Source organism: Hippoglossus hippoglossus, chromosome 6, assembly GCF_009819705.1.
Source record: "Hippoglossus hippoglossus isolate fHipHip1 chromosome 6, fHipHip1.pri, whole genome shotgun sequence".
NCBI lineage: Eukaryota > Metazoa > Chordata > Actinopteri > Pleuronectiformes > Pleuronectidae > Hippoglossus > Hippoglossus hippoglossus.
The window spans coordinates 17,490,737-17,510,345 of NC_047156.1; the positions used below are offsets into that span (position 1 = coordinate 17,490,737).

General features: G+C 42.7%; 2 protein-coding genes across 3 annotated transcripts in view; one reads left to right on the plus strand and one right to left on the minus strand.

The window, feature by feature from the left end:
* The window catches only part of LOC117763867 (cyclin-dependent kinase 17-like), a 32,111-nt gene extending 19,941 nt beyond the window's left edge, over positions 1-12,170 (minus strand). Inside the window, exons 1-2 of the mRNA XM_034589330.1 lie at positions 11,717-12,170; positions 675-823 (exon numbers count right to left, since the gene is read on the minus strand). Coding sequence (XP_034445221.1) covers positions 675-801 — 127 coding nt within the window. The 5' untranslated portion in view covers positions 802-823; positions 11,717-12,170. The remainder of the gene's footprint in view (positions 1-674; positions 824-11,716) is intronic.
* Positions 5,490-19,474, plus strand: ucmab (upper zone of growth plate and cartilage matrix associated b). 2 transcript variants are annotated; one of them, XM_034589333.1, is made up of 6 exons: positions 5,496-5,668; positions 13,949-14,118; positions 14,285-14,347; positions 14,439-14,534; positions 18,210-18,308; positions 18,410-19,474. In XM_034589333.1, exons 2-6 carry the CDS (start codon positions 14,061-14,063, stop codon positions 18,505-18,507), a joined length of 414 nt encoding a protein of 137 aa, XP_034445224.1. In that variant the 5' UTR covers positions 5,496-5,668; positions 13,949-14,060; the 3' UTR covers positions 18,508-19,474. The 2 variants fall into 2 exon arrangements, with proteins under 2 accessions (XP_034445225.1, XP_034445224.1); XM_034589334.1 differs by lacking the exon at positions 13,949-14,118 and having other exon boundaries at positions 5,490-5,668.
* The last annotated feature ends 135 nt before the right edge of the window (positions 19,475-19,609 follow it).

A 19,609-nucleotide genomic window follows, 5' to 3' on the forward strand; every position in this document is an offset into this window, starting at 1 on the left:
ATATGAATTTTTAAAAAGCCATTACTTTAACACCACAGACATTCTAAATTTGCACCGTTGACTGGTCTCACCTTCTTAGCACCAGAACTCCTCATTTTTAGCCCAATTTTCCACTCGCCGACAATTATTGGAAGTCAAGAGACAATAGCAAATCTGAGCCAAATCAGTGCTCAAACTGCAGTCGCCAATGGCTTTGTGTGATCTCTTCAAAGCATCAAAGCCTTTTAGAGGCTCACTAACATGTCAATTCCTCTGATTAGATTTCTAGTAGGCTATACACCTAGAGAAGTTTGCAACAACTATGTACGTAGTTGGACACCAGACATATTAGTCAGGGGGTTTGGGTGGTAAAGGTTCGTGTAGCCTCCTGTCGCTAATCAATCGAGTAGTATGAATGCACAAAGACTGCAAGACTCCCAATCACAAGGCATCATGTAGTGTGAACTGCACAGGGATCCGATGACTTTGAAAGTCGCATAGTCTGACCTTGGTATGCTGAGACTCATGGACACTGTAGTATTTAGAGGCATTTGCCATACATAAGTAATGTGAAGAAAACGTATCTAAACTGAAACTACTTAATCTCAGAGCCATGAAATATTATGAAGAGAAACTTTGAGAAATCTATGGAGATCTGAATACCAACATTTACAGTAACTGTAATTAAAGCTCACCGCTGTCCTTCAGGCCGTTTTCCTCGATGGTCATCTGCTCAGCCAGCTCAGACAGCGACTCGTCAATGGTGTGGCTGCCTCGTAATGTCTGAGAGAGACGTCTCTTGAACCGCTTCATCTTCTCCATGGAGCTCTCGGGAAGGGGAGGCCTGAGGAAGGCAAAAAGAAAGAAATTGGGCTGGAATCCATGCAAGACAAAAGGGCAGTACATTACTGCATGTTTTAGTTACAGAATAATGAACCCACTATCTGAAAGCTGTAGTGTTGATGTGGCTCTTGACATTTCACTGACAAGGTCTGTATTGTAAATTGCCGTTAATTCAAAAAAGACGACACCTCATCCGCCTGCAGCCATGTTTCACAATCCCTCATCAGGAGCCAAACTGACACCAAAGACAAGGTTAGATCACTAGGTCTCTTACTGTGTGAACAAAGACAGAGACAAATCAGCACCCAGATGATAATTATGACTCAGCTCATTCAGGCACATTGCTTTACATTCCTCCCCCCTGGGAAAACATGACGAGTTAGTGAGAGATTCTTACGGGTGAGTTTAGAGTTCGGTCCCTGGCACAGCGGACTGTAAAAGCAAATCCTAAACCGGAGGGATTTGCTGCTGAATGGAGCAGGACTAGCCTGGGCCACATTGAGTCCACATCACACATTCCAGCTGCATTTACTGTGTGCACGAGTGTGACTGAGTGCAGGAGCTAAAAGTTCTATGTGTGTGAGAGAGAATCACTGTGAGGAAAGGAAAAGGAGTTTGAATCAAGACGGAAGATATTTGTGAATGTTTGGCGGCGGCAGCAGCAGATTACGAGAAGCCTCTCCCTGTGACCTCGATGTAGAAATCATGACTCCACTACAACTGCAAGTTTGGACCTGTTGTTGTCTGTCTGTCTGTCTGTGGTGATGATGATGATGATGACGATGATAATGAGTAAAAGCAGACATGAAAACACATGAGCAGAGCAGGGCTTCAGGGTTCGTTGCCTGTCAACTAGTCCCTAGTGACAGCCCTCTGTCTTCCCGATGTCCGTCATGACTCATGACATGGATTATATCCAGCAACGCATCAAATCAGCCACAATCAAACAGAGGAAAGGTGGGGATGATTGCGTTTGATGGACACTGTAAGAGAACAGGGTCTAACTGAGAACTAGAGATGCTCTCTAAATGTTGATTATTAAAAGGTGAACAGTACACGGACAAACAGTTCTATTCTCAAAATATGGCTGCAATAGATGGTTATTGTCAGTATAAATTCTTTTGTCTAAAATCTTTAAGTTCTTATTCTTTACAGTGTCCAAACATATCCAATTGACAAAGAGATGAGGCAGAGAAAGGCGGCAAAATTCTCACATTTGAGAAGCTTTAAAGTAATAAATGTTTGATAGACGACTGAATTCATTAACTTCCAGTTAACTATAGGAGATGGTGGAGGTTGAGTAAAGCATCAGCCTTAACTAAAAGGGTTTTCAAACGCATGGGCTTGATTTAAAACTTTGATTTCACAAAAACAGATCATTAGAATCTGTGTGTTAAAAAACCTGCCATGAAAAATAGGACATGCGGCTCCTGAATCCTCTGCAAATTTATAAAGTTCGTGTAAAGAGTTTTATGAGGCAGAGAGCTTGTCCCTATTCCCTACACTGAGTGGACAGCAGCAAGCGTCTGGTCTGAACTGGGACAGAGGCCAAAGCAAACTGGGACAGCGCATGGACAAAATATTAAACTGAAGATCAGGAGCATGTAAAATGCAGAAGGAAACTTCATACAATATGCACAGCTTCAGATAACAGTGAGATACCTTAAAAAAACGTGGACTGGAAAACCCACATACTGTGAAATTTGTGAACTCACTGGTTTCAGTTACCTGGTTAGGGTATATACAATAGAAAACATAAATTTTTTTCACAAACTTTCACTTTCACAAATTTAACATAGCACTCCTCTAACATCGGCGGAGTCAGGGAAAAAAGAAAAGATCTTAATTGATTTAGCTGAACCAGAGATATCATCTTTTTCACTCCAGGTCGTCCTTGTCCAAACCCGCCCCCTGCATTACCCACGATGCATCTCAACCACAGACAGCTGGGTCACAGATTCAGGTGCTGGTAGAAGCTAATGTATCTTTGAGTCACTAGCCTCAACCAGAGATTTGGAGCCGCTACAGAGCTCTGGTCACATCATTTCATTCTAAATCCACTGCCAGGTTTTCGATATATTCCAAATTTAAGTCTACGACTGAAGTTACATCACACAATTTATCAGACTTCACAAATGGCTTTATGCAACTCAAGTCACATACACCCAGGCCCTGTCGACAAGCTTTGAAGTGCCTTTGACTGTCCCACGCTCTTCATGTAAAACAGATGACACTCTTTTCCACTACAGCCTTATTTGTCCTCTTCAGACTGGTCAGACTATAAATTTTACATGATAATCTTGTCTTGTGCGGCTTTTATCCCACATTCATACGTTCTTCCCTTCTGTCTTCACCAATCAATCTTATCATTCTAGGAACTAAGAGGAGACAGAGTGTCAACTAGCTTGTCATAACGGCTTCACGTCAGTCGGTTCTGCCTCATGACACATCGGCCTTACCCACACTCCTGCTGCAGCCGTGCACACAGCCTGCAACGCTGACACTGGATAGAATGGGAACACTCAGTACTGATTGAAAACTATTTATTCACCACTGCTTGCGGGTGCACTGAAGAAGACGACTTACCTGTCAAAGCATCAGTGATTTAATAGCCATAATATACATTTTCTTACCACTCTGGTTGAACTTCAATTGAAACAGTCAATTCATTGATTATTTAATAAACAGAAGAGTAATCGAAATAAACATTTTGAAAATTGATAAGTTATTTCAGTCGCTACAAAAATGCTAATTATCTGCTTGTTCTAGCCTTTAAAATGCGATTATTTGCTGCTTTTTGCTGTTATATATCATTGCAAGTAAAATATTTCACCTTTAGTTTTGGCTGAAGTGTCTCTCCATGGAAATTGCCAAATAACTCCTCCAGAACGCAGTGCTGAAACATGTCTACCTATCCCGCCGTTCTTTATCCCCCACACACACATGGACATTGTAAACTCACAGCCACGTAGTAAATGCCAATTAGCTTGGTAAACGCAAAGTTATCCAGCTATGAGCGACAACTCCAGCAGCAGCAGCACACACACTTTTCATCATTCAAACGTGTATGAGACATGCGAGGGGCAGGTAGACAACCCTTGGTTTCAGCATTGATTTGAAAATGAGGGCAGCTTTCCAGATACCCACTCATGAGTAATCGCTGTCGGCGGTACTGTCTACCATTGATTAGAGGGTGTAACCTTTTCAGATATCAACAGTTGACTTTACCTAAGCAGCGGCCCTGCAAGGTCCAAGATGGTTTCAAACACTGGGTGGCGTTGAGAGCCATGTTCAATAATGAACACATCCGTAAATTGACACCATAATTCTGATTTTATTCTGGTTGAACGAAAACACTTTGACGTGTTTATAATCGCTAGGATAAATCAGGATTAAGTACCAATAGATTAAGATAAACCGACGTGCTATTTCCCTGGTAATAACCCGAACCCCCTCTTGCTGTAATAATGTATACGATGAGGATATAGTAGGGGGCACATTAACATCTCATAAATAACTGGGACATGATCTATTATCCAGCAGACTTAGTGGATACAAATCACTTTCTGAGAACTCCATGGAAAGTTAACAATGGCAGTAGAAAGAAGAAGGGGGGCTGTCTAATGTGGACCCGTATCCGCTGGCCCACGTCCCTGCTCTGGGATCGAGTGCAGAGCTTTGGACATGATCCCTGTTCTCAGCCTCATGCCTGCTCTCCTAAGTAGGCCGGTCTGAGGTCTGAGCTCCAGATCCACTGGGAGGAGGCCAGGGAGGAGGAGGAGGTGGCAGAATGGAGAGAGGGGGAACTTGAGGGGGAATGGAAGGGTCCGAGCATCGCACTGATTCGGGATTTGTTGCCACGGCAACCCCACTGCTTTTTTCCATGTTGAAAATGCAGAGCACAGCAGGAGACTACATGCATGCTGATTTTTTCCATCTCAAAACCTACAGTGAGTTTGGATCTTTTAGCCCCTAAACCAGTCATCAACACCCAGCACAATATGATGCTCACATCACAGAGTAGCCCTGACACAGTTGTGTGCTAAACAGCTGTTTTCCTGGCAGTACAGTAAGCAGGAGATAGAGGGGTGGATGTTAAGGAAAAAGGAGCGGGGAGGTGGGGGGAGTGAAGCATCATCGATGCTGCAGTGGTGACATTAGACATATGCTTCATATGGATTCTGTCCTTTTCCTGCCGTAGCCATGGGCAGACAGTAACTGTGTCGATGATAAACAAGAGGTTTTCTAAAAGGGTATGAGCAGAGCTCCTGCTGTGAAGAACCACCACCCCCACAGCAGCCCTGCAATGCCAGACTATTGCTCCACACGCCAACATCACTGCGGAAGCCTGTGCAATTGTCCCACTTTTGCTGGACGAACCGATCACACCACAGCCCAGCTACAGGGTGACTTCTGTCTGGGCCACACACAGAAACAGGAAAAGCAAGGTCGCAACCGCTGCGTGACCCCTCCAGGGTCCAGTAAACCTCCGGACATCACTGCCTGAAGGGAGGACAGGGGTCCTAGAAAACTCCCGTCTCCCCTCCCCTGGTTGTCTCGCTCACAGAAGGCAGCAGAGAACAAGCGTGACTGTTGGCATGATTCACGGGTGAGCTCAGCCTTGCTTTTCTAAAGAGCAGCCTTTTCTCATCCTGGCCAAGACAATGAGGACATGAGTGAAGGAGCTGGCTCCATTATGGGGGCCTTGCATAAAGGCTGCATTGTGCACAGTATAAAGTGGGCTTTTTTCAGGAGACGCAGGCGGTAGCGCCGTGCTGTGTGGTGCTGAGCTGAGCAGTGCTGAGCATGACAACCAGGCATGCATCACCCACACACTCTGCAGCAGGTGAGGCTTTACTTCCACTGTAAGATCTGTTTGAACCTCATCAAGGGCAGCGACACAAAGAGTCTCGTCATATTCGCCTATTTTCTTTGCTCTTTACCATCTGCACTGACACACATTCTCTCCTCACCCTTCTTTTACGCTCAGAACACATGTCACCTGTGTCCGAAGGGCTGAGCAGTGATGACAGACTGGTCAGTGCTGGTGAGTGTGTGTGTGTGTGTGAGGGGGGACAACAGACACCTCAGCCAGAGCCTGTTGCCTAAAGAGGTCAGGACAGGTGACACAGAAACACATCTTACAGGCAATAAGACAGAATGCAGGCTGATTAGCACTGCTGCTATGGTTACAGCAGCTTGACTGACAGCCCTGCTCCTCTCTAAGCTTTCCCTGCGGCCAAGCTCCACCTGCAGTCAGATAGTAGACAACCAAGTTCAATAGTGAAGGTTAGAAGCTGAAGTTTAATACTGAGCTATAGTATGGTTTTCAGAAAGAACAGGTGTTACTGTTGAACAGCATGAAAGTATCTATAAACTGTACTGTGAAGGCAATGTTCTTGTAATTAGGGCTGACTGGTTTTTAAAATCAACTGATCACTAATGTCAGTGTCAAATACCAAATATTAGATGGCTCTCAAAGGAGTTAGGATTCACTGCTTTTCTCAGTCTTATAGCCAATTAGTTCTGATAAAATAAGATTTTGATTAGGTTATTCTTTCAGATTAAACATATCAATAGATCAACCGAGAAAATAATTGCAGGCTCAATCATCAATGAAAACTTGAACACTCAGTAGAGTGCATCCCAACAGTCACCTCAAGCATTGCACACACTCATAGAAAGCAGACCCCTAATAATGCCTGACTTTCTATTTCCATCTAGATACACAAATTGTTCTCTGGGAAATTGGTGAAAATGTCAAAAGAACACCCTGTTTTAGATCCCAAAAAATACTGGATCAGGCGCATGATCCAGATCCACACCAACATTTAATAAATTCTCCCCTAATCCATATGGCATCCTTCCACCAAGTTCCATGGTAATCTGTGTAATCTATGTAGTTTTTGCATAATCCTGCTAAAAAACAAACAAATGCCAGTGAAAACACAACCTCCTTGTAAGAGGTAATAGCCGTTACTGAGTTGAAGCCCTTAAAGTAACTGGGATTTTTTCCAAATCTCATTGCTACATCTTCTGCTTGTTACAGACAAACTGTGCAGGGTTTGCCAGAGTGTTAGACCACATCTACCAATGTTCAACAAATCAAGTGACGCAGTAATTCTCAAAGCAAACTCCAGATATGTAGTGAGATTAACTGTTGTTTAAGCCATCATCCACTAACAGAAATGATCAAGAGAGGATAAGCATTAAGATGTGGGTGGCTTTCTACCTCGTCTTTCGTTTTGAAAACACCAAACCCTGGTAATTTCCAAAACTACTCATAATACTCACATCACATGTGAGGAACAGTACCAGGCTGATGTTTGGCATTTTTGGTTTGAGCAATGAGTTAAACAAGTACAGTTATTACTGAGTCACAGACATTTGTCACATAAATAATACTGCAATTTGTATGATTGTAGGTTCACATATGTGCATAATGTTGGAAAGTTTGAGATTTAATATACAAGTGCGTCCAGAATTGCATGGAATTATTATTGATAAAAAACCACAAAACTAATTTCCCTTCAGAAATATGTCACGAAGGGCTTAACAATGTCTCTGAAATTAAAAACATCATTGAATTGACTTACATCACTTACACTATACGTGATAACACAGCTGAGTTTATGAATGGGATGAAAAGCCAGCATGAATTGTGACAGATAAGCCGTGTGGACGCAGCTGGTTCATAGCAGGGTACTGAGATCAACAGATAAGAGCCTGATTTTATCTGGCAGCCGGCGGCGGGATACTGTCACTCCAAGATGATGATGAAATACATTATAAACACAATCCTGCTTTTGAAAATCAGAGTTTTGTGGGAGTTTGAATCTTCAGTGAATTAAATGACGGTCATATCAAACAATGGTAGAGACTGAATCATGGACACTGCAGTCAAACTAGACATTGGGTGTTAATTGCTTTTCTGGAAATTTGCATATATAGACCAGATTAGCCGAGTAGTAGCACATTTAAGTAAGATTCTAAATAAAAAGATGGCATGATTATCACAAACTTCTGTTTGGCTCATTACAGAGATAATCGTCCAGGAGCGCACTTGTTTGATTTGTGCCTGGACATCATGTCACCTGCTGTTGGTTCGTGAGCAGAGCATTAGCATCAGAGAGAGCGACAATTAGCCTCCACTCACTGTCTGTCTGTGCTCGTCCTTGCACCAGCAGCCCCAGTAGGTCCTGACAGCCTTTCATGGCAGTTAAAAGGGAATAATGGGCCAAATTGCTATCTAGCAAGGGCAGATGGCAGGACGGGTTTGAGGATATCAGAATATCAGTTTCCATATCAAACTGCTAACACAAGCAACTTTCAGAAGCCGTTGTACTAGTTTTAAAACACCTAAACTATATGTTTCTACTCTTGTCTGCAGTTTCCCATTATACGGTGAGTCTGAAGAAAAGAAAGAACTGTAGAAAACCTGCTTACATCATGCTTTTGTTCAAACAAGTGAGTGGTGAGAAAGTCACCAAGCTTTAAATTAAATGGAAATTTGATAATATCATAAACAAGGAGCCTGACAATCATTTTAGCTGTTGAACAGCGTTCTTCTTTCTCGGTCCCTGATAAGAAGCAAACCCGCTGAGCCTGAAGTGGAGCGAGCCTGGGGGTTTCCAAATTCAGCTAATTAAAAAACCAAACACTACGATCAAACTTTTGTTCTTTTATTAAACCAGGGACAACTTAATTATTAACACTGCACCGCACCGAAAATATGTGAAGCTACTGCAGCTGTAATAACGTTGGAGTGGATGGCGACTACGTCTGCTTCCAAATAAAGACTAAACAAGTGTTCGAACTGCGTCCTGCCAATCCTGCCAAGAGTGACGGGAAAAAGGCAATATTAGTCCCTCACCTGTTTCAGACATTAATACTGCAGATAACCCAGATATGTGGTGACGGGTTATTACTGTATAACTCAATCAAAAAGGTTCTCTGCCAGCTGGCTCAACGCTGGAGGGAGGGACGGAGGACGCGGGGGTCATTGGTACCACCACATCAGGCACTTTCAGATTCAGACGCAGACAGAGAATCGGGGGTGAAAGTGGAAAAACTTGCCAGCAGCAGCATTTGTCTCGCGAGGCAACTGCCTGTGAGGGCCGGGCTGCATGCCGGTGCCAGGATTCTTGTGTTAATGCAGCAGAGAAAAGAGGAAGAGTTTGTATTCATGGCTATCTATAGACAGGAGTGGTGCCTGTGACATAGCAGCTGCTCCCCAGAGAGTGGTGACACATTAACCTTCAGCCAGTTGTCTCGGCCCGCTGCTTCAAACTGACCTCTCTCTCACACACACACACACACACACAAACACTTAATTAGTAAACGAGGGGAAGGACAAGGAATTAAAAGTAGCCAAAAAGTCAATGAAGTTTTGTTTTTGTCACTGCATGTGAAGCTCTGCCAAAAACACGGCCACTCGTGTGTATGCTCACACACCCATACACATACTGGACCATCATCTGATCTGCACTGTGACTCGGGGGATCAGCCCCACGTAGCTACAGCTGTTTCACAGCGGGTCAGGTTACCCTGATACCACCATCCCCAAGGCCTTCACCAAGGGAACGACCCCACGTCAAACCAACACACAGCCACAGTCACATACCCCACCACCCACCCCACAGATCCCTGCCCTCCTGCATGTACCAGGCTCAACACAAGGTATTTTGAGCCCAGCACGGACACACGCCTTCTGAAGCTCACTTACTGCAGGAAAGCTCAACAGCGTGTGGCTGTCAAACTGAAACCTACTCACAGGAAATGAGAGAAAGTGCTTTGACAGCTCTTTCACTCAGCCCTCAGCAAAACAAAATCAACTATAACCAGTGACAAGGATGACAGCATTATCGAACATCAGTACTTATATTGGTTCTGACCAAAACATTTCTGCAGCACGGTATCAAATCCTGTCAAGAGCTTCCTCTGAATGGTTCTTCACTTATAATCATCTTTCTGCTGCGAGGCAATGTTTGATTTAAGAAGTTTGCTTTCTTTAGCTAAATGAAAAAAACTTAAGAAAGCACTAATATAATGGTATAAGATAAAAGGTATTTAAAAAACATTGTTTTGATTTCAGTGATGAAACTGATATCATATCAGCAGAGACAAAAGTTTAATAAAATAATCCTAGTAACAGTTTCTTCATGAGAGTGGAAATTATTCAATATCATAAATTGGGGACTTTCGGCACAGTCAAGTCTAAATGATATAACTGCTATTGACAGTTGACATTATTAAATGATAAATGAACTAATCAATCCACAGGAAATTAATCAGAAACTTGAGCCCAAAATGCAACAATCTCTTGTTGTAATTGATGAAATGTGAATATTTGCAGAATTTCTTATTCCTCTGTGACAGCAAACTAAATATTTGTGTTGGTGAGTCTCAACAGGAAACCGGAAGACATCAAATTGAGCTTTAAATTCTGATGGGCATGGTGTTTGTTTCTTCAGACTTTTATTGACCTGTAAACCAAGTAATTGCTCAACAGTCCTTATTATTGTTGATGATGTGGACATTTTTGTTAATCAAATTTTGATTTTGGAGAGGTGTTCAACTTATTAGTCAGTAATGCTGTTGAACTGAGCTGCATCAAACAGAGATTTTTCTAATATGGTGTCCATCTTTTACAGGATTCGGGTCGACTACATATTGGAAACTCCTCACAGCACAACACGAGTCAGCAGTGTCATGAATTACGGCCTGTCAAATTAACATATATTAAACCGACACCTCTGTGAAAGAACATGAACAAAAACTGGCTTTACAGCTTTTGAGAAAGAAGGATTGATAGCAGGTGTGCTGCATTAGCTTTAGCTGTACCCGATAAACTGCAGGTAATGGGGGGAAAACCTTGATAGTTATTTCAACCTAAACTGGCCAGACTGGGTTAATAGTTCTTAATAAACACAGGCTCTCAGAATGAAACAGCCATAAACACATGAGAACAACATATGTGCCAATAAACATGGTCTCACACTGAAATGAACTTCCTTCACCAGTTGGCCATGAAAATGCCTCACTCCAAAACAATGCTGATTTCCTACTGAACATCCTGCAGCCTACACACACACACACACACACCAACTCAAAAAGAGAGAGAGGCAGATGAACTCCCTAATGAGAACCAACCCTGTGTGATTCATTGAAAGCTGGGATTGCTAGAAACTGTCTTTCCTCACACTGTTTCCTGTGGAAGCCGCTGAGTCTTGCCTGCCTTTCTGTACAGTACTATACCTGCCTGCAGCTGTGTGTGTGTGTGTGTGTGTGTGTGAGAGAGAGTGAGTGTGTGAGAGAGAGAGAGAGAGAGAGAGAGAGAGAGAGAGAGACTGACTCGCTGGTGCTTCGACTGGCCTGTGAAACTATTTGGACCTGAAAGACAGGACACCCTGTGAAATGTGGGTCACTGAATGTTTTGGTAGCAACTATGCAAGACGATACACGCAGAGCAGCAGCAGCAGCAGTCCTCCCTCTTCTTCTTCTTCTTCCCCTTTACAACAGCCTCGTTGACTTTAGTGACAAGCAGCCTGTTTGTGCTGCTGTGAGACATTTAACAACACGACTCACACTAATGTTTAACTCCTGGGTTCGCCAGAGATAAACTCTCAGCCTGAGTGAACGTGGCTTCCTGCTCGGTGGAGCTAACCTCACAGTTAACCTGTGCGGCTGAGCTGCGGCCATTGACCGGTGAATGGGACGAAGTGAACCGAGACACTGTGAAGTGAACACCACTGCGTTGTTGTGTCGTGTGTGTTTTTTTTTTTTTGAGTGCGTGTTGTTGTAAATTGTGTCTTGACTCAGCTCAGCCGTGTTTCTCTGCGCTACAACCACACACGCTACACCGACAATGTGAAACAAGAACCGGGGCTCTCACCAGAAACGATGAACGTTGCTCCGACCGGAGTCCCCGACCTCGGAGCTTCTCCTCAGGCCAGACGCCGTCTTTCCCACCGGTGTTCCCCTCAATAAAAAATACAATAAAGCGGGTGAGCTGCCGCTTCTTCTCCTTCTTCTTCTCCCCCTCCTTCTTCTTTGTGGTGTCGCGGAGGTGGAAGCTACTTTCTGCTCCTCGGTGTCGCTTATGTCCGCGGGGTTGTTGTTGTGTCGTCCGGCAGCATGGCTCCTCTCCGGGCTTTAAAGTTTCCCTCCCGGTAGGAACAGACAGGAGGCCCCGCTCTGCGCTGCTCTTCTCTCGGTGTGAGAGCGTGTTCGAACCCGGGGAGACCGCGGCAGTGCGGCGGACGATGTGGAAGATGTTGGTCTGAGTGTGAGTCCTCAGCTGCTGCCACCACAGTCCTCCTAGTGCCTGGCGGGAAACAGCGCCACCCAACTGTCGCTGCGAGAAACGACAAGGAGGCGGCCACTGCAGCCCCACAGCGGCCCCTACTGGAGGAAGCGCAGTACGGTCCACTCGTAAAACTCTGCTCCCAATACACCAACTAAAACTAAAGCAGGCCTGTGATAATCCCTCCTTCAGTCTGTGCTGAAACTCTCTGCACTCGTTGATCTGAATGGAGTTGACAAAATAATAGGAACACGTGTAATCATAAGGCAAGGCAGTTTTACTGATGAAGCACAATTCACAAAGGTGGACTCAAGGCGTCGTTCAGGGAAGATGCCTGAAACATAGTTTCAAATCAGAAAGCAAGACTGAAAACAAATTTCAAGCAAAAGCAAATAGTAGAATAAAGGAGGTAAAGAGATTATAAGAGGTAAATGATAAAAAAATTATCAAAATCTGTGTTTATATATAAGTGGAAGGAGTAAAATAATACAAATGAAATAGATAGCGATGTGTAAAATAATAAAATAGAAATAGACTAATACAATGAGGGTGTGGCCTTGAAAAAATTGTTTAGTTAAAGGCACTTGTGATTAAAAAAGATTTCAGTCTGGATTTAAAAGTTGATGGGACTTTCCTACGACCATAAGGTAGGTGGTTCCAGTGCTGTGCTGCCTAGTGACAAAAGGCTGCTTCTCCTAGTTTAGTCTTTGCCCTGGGCAACACTCCCAGACCAGTAGTTCTAGTTATACATCCATTTAATTGTTTTTAATTATTTGCTTTGTTGATTAATAACATTGTCTTGTGAAAGAGGGGCAGATTATATAAGATTACTCTTCTTTCTTATTCTTCTTTCTGCTTCCTTTCATTCAAGATTTGAGATTTTGTGTGTTCTCTGCACAGTTAACACTAGTTTCACCAGTGTTCAGTGAGTAAGATTATCTACTGACCTGTAGTACTGACTCTGTGGTACTGAGCACTACAGTATACAAAACATGTTCTTACAATGTTAAGAAATACATTTTAAAGTTCTGGATCCAGATCCAAGACAAAAACTCATCACTTACTGTGACACTGTTCAAATCCCACCAAATGTAATCAAACAGACGAACAAACGTGATTTTTTATTTCACTTCAGGTATGATATTAATTTGGTGCATGTGAGAGTGATTTTCCTCCTTCCTCATTTACCTGAGCAAAACATTCCCCCTTCACATTTTCTCAAACTCTTCCTGAGCAACAATCTCTCCACCTTCGGATCGCCTCACAAAACAGTTTAAACATTCACTCTCTTCTGGGGCTGCGGCCAAAATCCAAGTGGGAAAAAACCCGAGCAAACAGAAGGCTGCATACTTTCCGGCAAAACTTTACACAGTGGTAGAGAAGACGGCCTTGTTGAGGTGCCCACTTCAGCTGCAGGAGACGTTTGGCAAGAAGACCCTGCTCTGGCTCTGGGCCCTGGTTTATTGCATGTCACTTTTTTCCCAGACATGTCGGTGTTTTTGCTGTCTGGCCTCCATCTTTAGTTCATGTATCAACCAGACAAGTGGTTAATGTTCAGCCTGTTGTGTAATCTCAATAGTGAGCCCTTAGTTTAACTATAAAAACAGGCCACCATAGGCCCATGTCACCTGGCCAAAGGCAAATGTTAGATCCATGGTGTCACCTCACCTTCTTTAACTGACGTGCAATGACTAAACAAAATAAGTGGTCAAAGGAGCAGAATAAGATAATCAAGTCAGAATTGAATCCTCAGCTGCCTCCAGTTTATTGGACTCATCCTCTTATCAGATCTGCTCGGTCGCTCCCTCCCTCCTCTGACAGGCTCTCAATCATCCTCAGGGCTCCCTCCCTACCTCTCTCACACACATCTCACTCACCTCTCTCCCTCCTGGTCCACATCCTGTACCTCAACACTTGAGACCCGGAGCTAAAGATGTCCTGCACGTATGCAACCGTCCTCGCTCTCCTCGCCGTGCTCCTCGCACTCTCCTGTGAGTCTCATGCAGGAGAATGTTGGATTTGGGTTTTTGGCTTTGTGGACATGTGGATTTTTCCCCTTTAGGTTTAGACACACTTATAACAGCTGTTTATTGTCTTCATTTTTCATACACAGGAGCTCAGATTGTGTGTTTTTTCATGTTTTGTCCTCTGACCCAGTGTCTCCAGAGGCCGAGTCTGCAGCTGTGCCCAGCAGCACAAGCAGCACTACAGATCCACAAGGTGAAGAGCTGCATCAGCTGCACTGCTCCATCCCTTCATCCTCTCTCTGTCTTTATGTTGTGAGCTGAACCTCCTCCTGCTTCCACTGCAGGTCCGCTGAAGAGGATTTTCATGAAGGAGGCCGATGCCTCAAACTTCTTCAGGAGACGCAGCAAACGGGGAGCGAAGTCCCAGGATGAGATTAACGGTGAGTTTACTTCAGGTTTTATATGGCCAGCCAAGATGAGTGAGTGTGTGTGTGTGTGTTTGTGGTCATCTGTCATTATATAAGTACACATTTTGGCAACAGATGTACTCTAACACTAATTTCCACACTGCTATTTGCCAGAATGGACGTCATCATGTTGTACTATCCAAATAATGTTATCAATGATGACTCACAAGAAATCATTTATCCTACTTAATCATTCAGTTTTAAAATTATTATTATGATTGAAAAACTGAATATGACTTCGAAATTCTTTGGATTTCTCTCAGTCAAGAGTTTTTGATTCAACGCACCTGTCTACAAAACTTTATGCTGCACAAGACGTTTGTTTTACCTCTTAAAACTAAAAAATCTGCCAAAGAGCTTTAAGAAATCTTTATGTTTCGCCTGCTTTTCTCTCATATTGTTTGATTTATTGTAATTTTAATAGACAATTTAACAGCTTGCTCAGGCACAACACATACAAGTTAGTTTGGCACATTTAAACTGGCTTAGATCAATGTGAACTGTGCCTATAAAAAATTCATACATCAAATAAATCCAGCGTTCCTCGTAAATGTTTGCATATGGGCAGACTGCTGTACAAGTATCAACAAAATTCCTAACTGGAAGAAACTTTTAATGTCCTTTTAAGGAATTTGTCTTGCGCAATGGATTCTTAAATAAGGCCAAAAGAAAGTTCAGATTTTTAATCTCTTAATAGAACTGGTACGATAATAAAGACAGGTGGCATCGGATATTATGACCCCAGTGATGGATTTATCTCTTCTTTAAAAAAATCGTAAATTAGCTGCTCAGTAATAAATTAAATAACTTGTTAAAATACAGATCTTTTGTAGTCTGAACAGGTTTATTGTGGACTAAATGTTTGTCTGTGGCGTCCAGCAGCTGTTTTCAAATGAACGCACCAGAGACCACCTCCAACCTGTCTGAGGTCGGCCTCCTCCTCTGCTGGAGGCTGCAGCAGGAGCCACAGGGCAGCATGGAGCTCTCTCTCTCTCTCACACACACACACACACACACACACACACACACACACACACACACACACACACACACAGACTCACAGACTCACAGACTCACACAGACTCGGAATAGATGTGTCAATATTCTCCTAAAAAGTTTTGTGAAAATTCACATGCTGCACAGTGTTTGACATTCTCAGGGGGTTTAAAAGCTCTGTTATGTACAGTTCTACCAACAGGAAGGTGAGAGCACACACATACACACACACACACACACACACACACACACACACACACACACACACACACACACACACACACACACACACACACATCGTTGCACTTCTAGCTTAGTGAGGACACTCATTGGCATAATACATTCCCGAGCCCCTTACCCTGACCTTAACCAGCCAAACTAAATGCCTAACCCTAACCCTATAACCTAAACCTAATTGTAACCCTTACCCTAACCCTGAAACCAAGTCTTAACCTGGTCAAACTGTCCTCACTCTGTAGGGTCTATGCTTAAAATGGCCCTCACAAAGATAGAAGTACAGGAATTCGACACACTGCCGCTCTGAATTGGAGTTGTGTAACAGGCTGTGGGGTTGTGTGCAGCAACAACAACGAGACACTTTGTGCAGTTAAAGGAGAAACAAATGAACACCAAGCAGAGAACACGGTGACGGACGAGTGAGTGGGTGAGCATTTGGAATGTGCCGACACGCAGGCGGAGAGGGGTCAGAGAGACACCAAGTAAAAAAGTGAGAGAAATAAACAGTGCTCACTCTTCTGCTGCCTAATGACACAAAAGCACAACAACACTCTTGCAGGTAGATGAAATTTGGAAAGGAAAATATTTGATGTATGTATTATCTATTTCAGTGGGTAGATAAGGTGACATAAATTCTATTTAATATAATCTGCAAGTAAATACTCTCTAGCAATTAATCTGTAAACCTGAGACTTTATAATCTGTATGCGACCAAGTGGCTGGAATTCCCAAGATGAGCTCATGCACAGACTTGTGTAGGGAATCCTGGCTGAAGGTCAAAGGTCACCACTGGACTTTGGAAAAGGTTAGCGTGGCGATTTGGAACCTCTGCAATCTCAGCCAATGGCTCTTTCTAATGTTATTGCAGTCAGCCTGTCATTTTCACTGACACTAGCGTGCCCACACATGACATAACGACTACTCTAAATGCCCTCTGGTCTCCTTCATGTGTCCAGTCTCACTGCTCAGAGGTCACATGGCCGTCCACAGTCCTCAACCTCACTTCTCTGTATCTGTATGAGACCTAAACCAAGTTGTAACACTTTAGGCCAAACGATGGGTTCATTAAAGTCTGTGTTAAAACAATACTCACTTCCGCAGTTTGTTGAAAGAGTCATATTGACCGTGTAGATGTCCAGTCCTAAAATACTACCAATGTTTGAGATGAAGAACAACATCCGCAAAATCCTCATTCTGTGCAAAATGAATACTGAATTATAGCTGAAGCTAATATTGGGCTTAAGCAGTCTGAGTTAAATGAACCCGGTGGGTCCCTTCCAAAGAGACAGTCTTTTATTTTGCCTTGAAAACCGTGAACCTCTCCCTGAGCCTTGCTGTCTACCCACACAAATCTTTCTGGATGGAGGATGAAAAGATGAGACATGAGTCATTAGCCTCTCTCCTACACTCAGGGATCCAGGTTTTGTGTGTCGGCCTTGGACACAATCACCGTCTATGAATCACAGCTTCAACACACATTCAAGCTGTATGAAGTTCAGGGCTTTGTTTCTCCACATTCACTGATTCAGGTCTGTGGTATTTTGTCAGGTTTCAGTTTAGCGTCGTAGTGTTTTCAGCGTGTGTGTCTCCACTTGTTGAATTGAAATTGTTGCAGTTTTATCAGCCGAGTCAAGGAGGTTATGTTCTTGTTTTGCGTTAGCAGGATTACGCAAAGACCACTCAAATGATTTTCAGGGGATGGGTGGGGCAAGACCCAAAGAAGAACACATTAAGTTTTAGTGCAGATCCAGAATTTGTTTATTTATTTATTTTTGTCATTTAATCAAACATTGAGAGGTAGGGCATTTTTCAACGTTTTCATAGATTTTTCAGAATATAATTCGTGATCTTGATGGTAAAAATCAGGCATGTTTAAGGGGCTGATTGTTATGAGTGTGTGCAATTTGGTGGCGATCCAAATAAAAACCTGGATCCAGTGAATTCAAATGTGGTTTCATAAGGGGACTGCTGGGCCTGGGCAGGTTTTTGTGCTCTCTGAATGGAGTTCTAGTTTCCAGGGATGGAAAGCTCTGTAACTGAGTATTTCCATTTTAGAAATATTTCCTCACACAATTTGGCTCATTTATCATTATCAATTTAAATTCTACATTGTTATGATTGATTGATTAATTAGGGATCAATGCATGTATTGTTTGGTTCTCTCTAGCTCCTTTTGTTACCTTGTCCTCTGTAAAACTAATCCATGTCAGGCCTTTTTAACACTGACACATAATATGTAAATTATGCAATGAGTTTCTTTACATTTTCAAATACTTTCAAAATAATTCACCTCTGAACTCTTGTCTGGTCTGTCTTAGGCAGCAACTGGGCTGAAGTGACAATTAACTTGATATGATGTGACATGATATGATATGATATGATATGATATGATATTTTCCTCCTCTGTGCTTGCAGCCGAGCAGAGGCTGGTTTTGGCTGCAGACCAGCGCAAAAGAGAGTTTCACGAGGAGCAGAGGAACGAGTTTGAGAACTACGCTGAGGAGGAGAACGATGGTACGTGAACTCCTCACGTCTGATGCATGCAGACGAGGAGGATGAGTTCATTCCAAGTATCGAGTTCATTCATCTGGCAAAAATCATCTCTAATATTCCAGAGCAAGACGAGAGGACCAGACAGAGCACCGAGCAGTGGAGGGAGTTTCACTACGACGGGATGCATCCTCCCCAAGAGTACAACCGTCACTCTGCCTGAAATACAGTGAGGAGAGGAGAGATGTGATGCTGTGAGCTTGAAGGAAACCAAGACTGAGAAGAAACGTCTTGAACTACACAGCGATGCTTGTCACCACAGACCCTGACAGCTGCACAGTAAAGACATCACACACAGAATGAAATGTTTGAAATCCTTTTTTAATCCTTGTGTTGCTGATATTGGCTTTATGTCTTCATTGTTTGGGCTCCCACTGACATCACGGCTTATTGTATAAAAGGAATAGTAATGATTCTTCTTCTAAACTTCTAAAAAAACAAACAAATGAGCATAAAACTATTGAAGTGATTTACCATTTAAAACCAAAGCAGCAATAGTTATGCCTTTTTTCAGGGCTTCAACTAACAATTATTTTTATTATTGATTAACTAAGTGTTTATATTCATGATTAATTGATGTGTTTTTGGTCTGGAAAATGTCAGAAAGCAGTGCGAAATCACAGTTTCGTAAATTCCAGGGTGAAGTTATTTGAATTTCTTGTTTGGTCCAACAAACCGCCCCAAAAGCTAAGACAGTCAATTATTGTTTAGTCGACAAAGACAACCAGCAAATAGTCACATCTCAGGAGTTGGAACCAGGGTTTCTTTTGTTTTTTCGGCATTTCCGCTTAAAGGAACTGAAGTGAAAAGAAACCCAATTAAACCTTTTCAGGATTATAATGGGGATGTGTTGCTAAGAACAGTAATGTCAACATTAACCACAGATATTCAGTATAGGCCAAATACCTATGAAACCAGGGTGTCTTTTACTGCAACATGTTTAAAAGAAATTCTCATACAATTAACGTTTAAATAAAAAACCTTATATATCAGCCTGATAAAACGTTAGTAAAGTATATTGTTGTAGCTGTTTTAGGAGTTCTGAGTTAAATAGATACAGGGTTTTTTCAAAACCCACATTACTCACATATGTTTGTGACATATTTACTCACTTGTAATGACATTAGATACAAATAACAACTAAATCATTTGAGTCTATATACAGCTCTGCAAAAAAACAAGACTACACTACATTCCAGTGTCTGTTGACTTTGAAATTTGCAGGATAAATGTTAGATCAGAATAGATCATCTATATTAAATAAC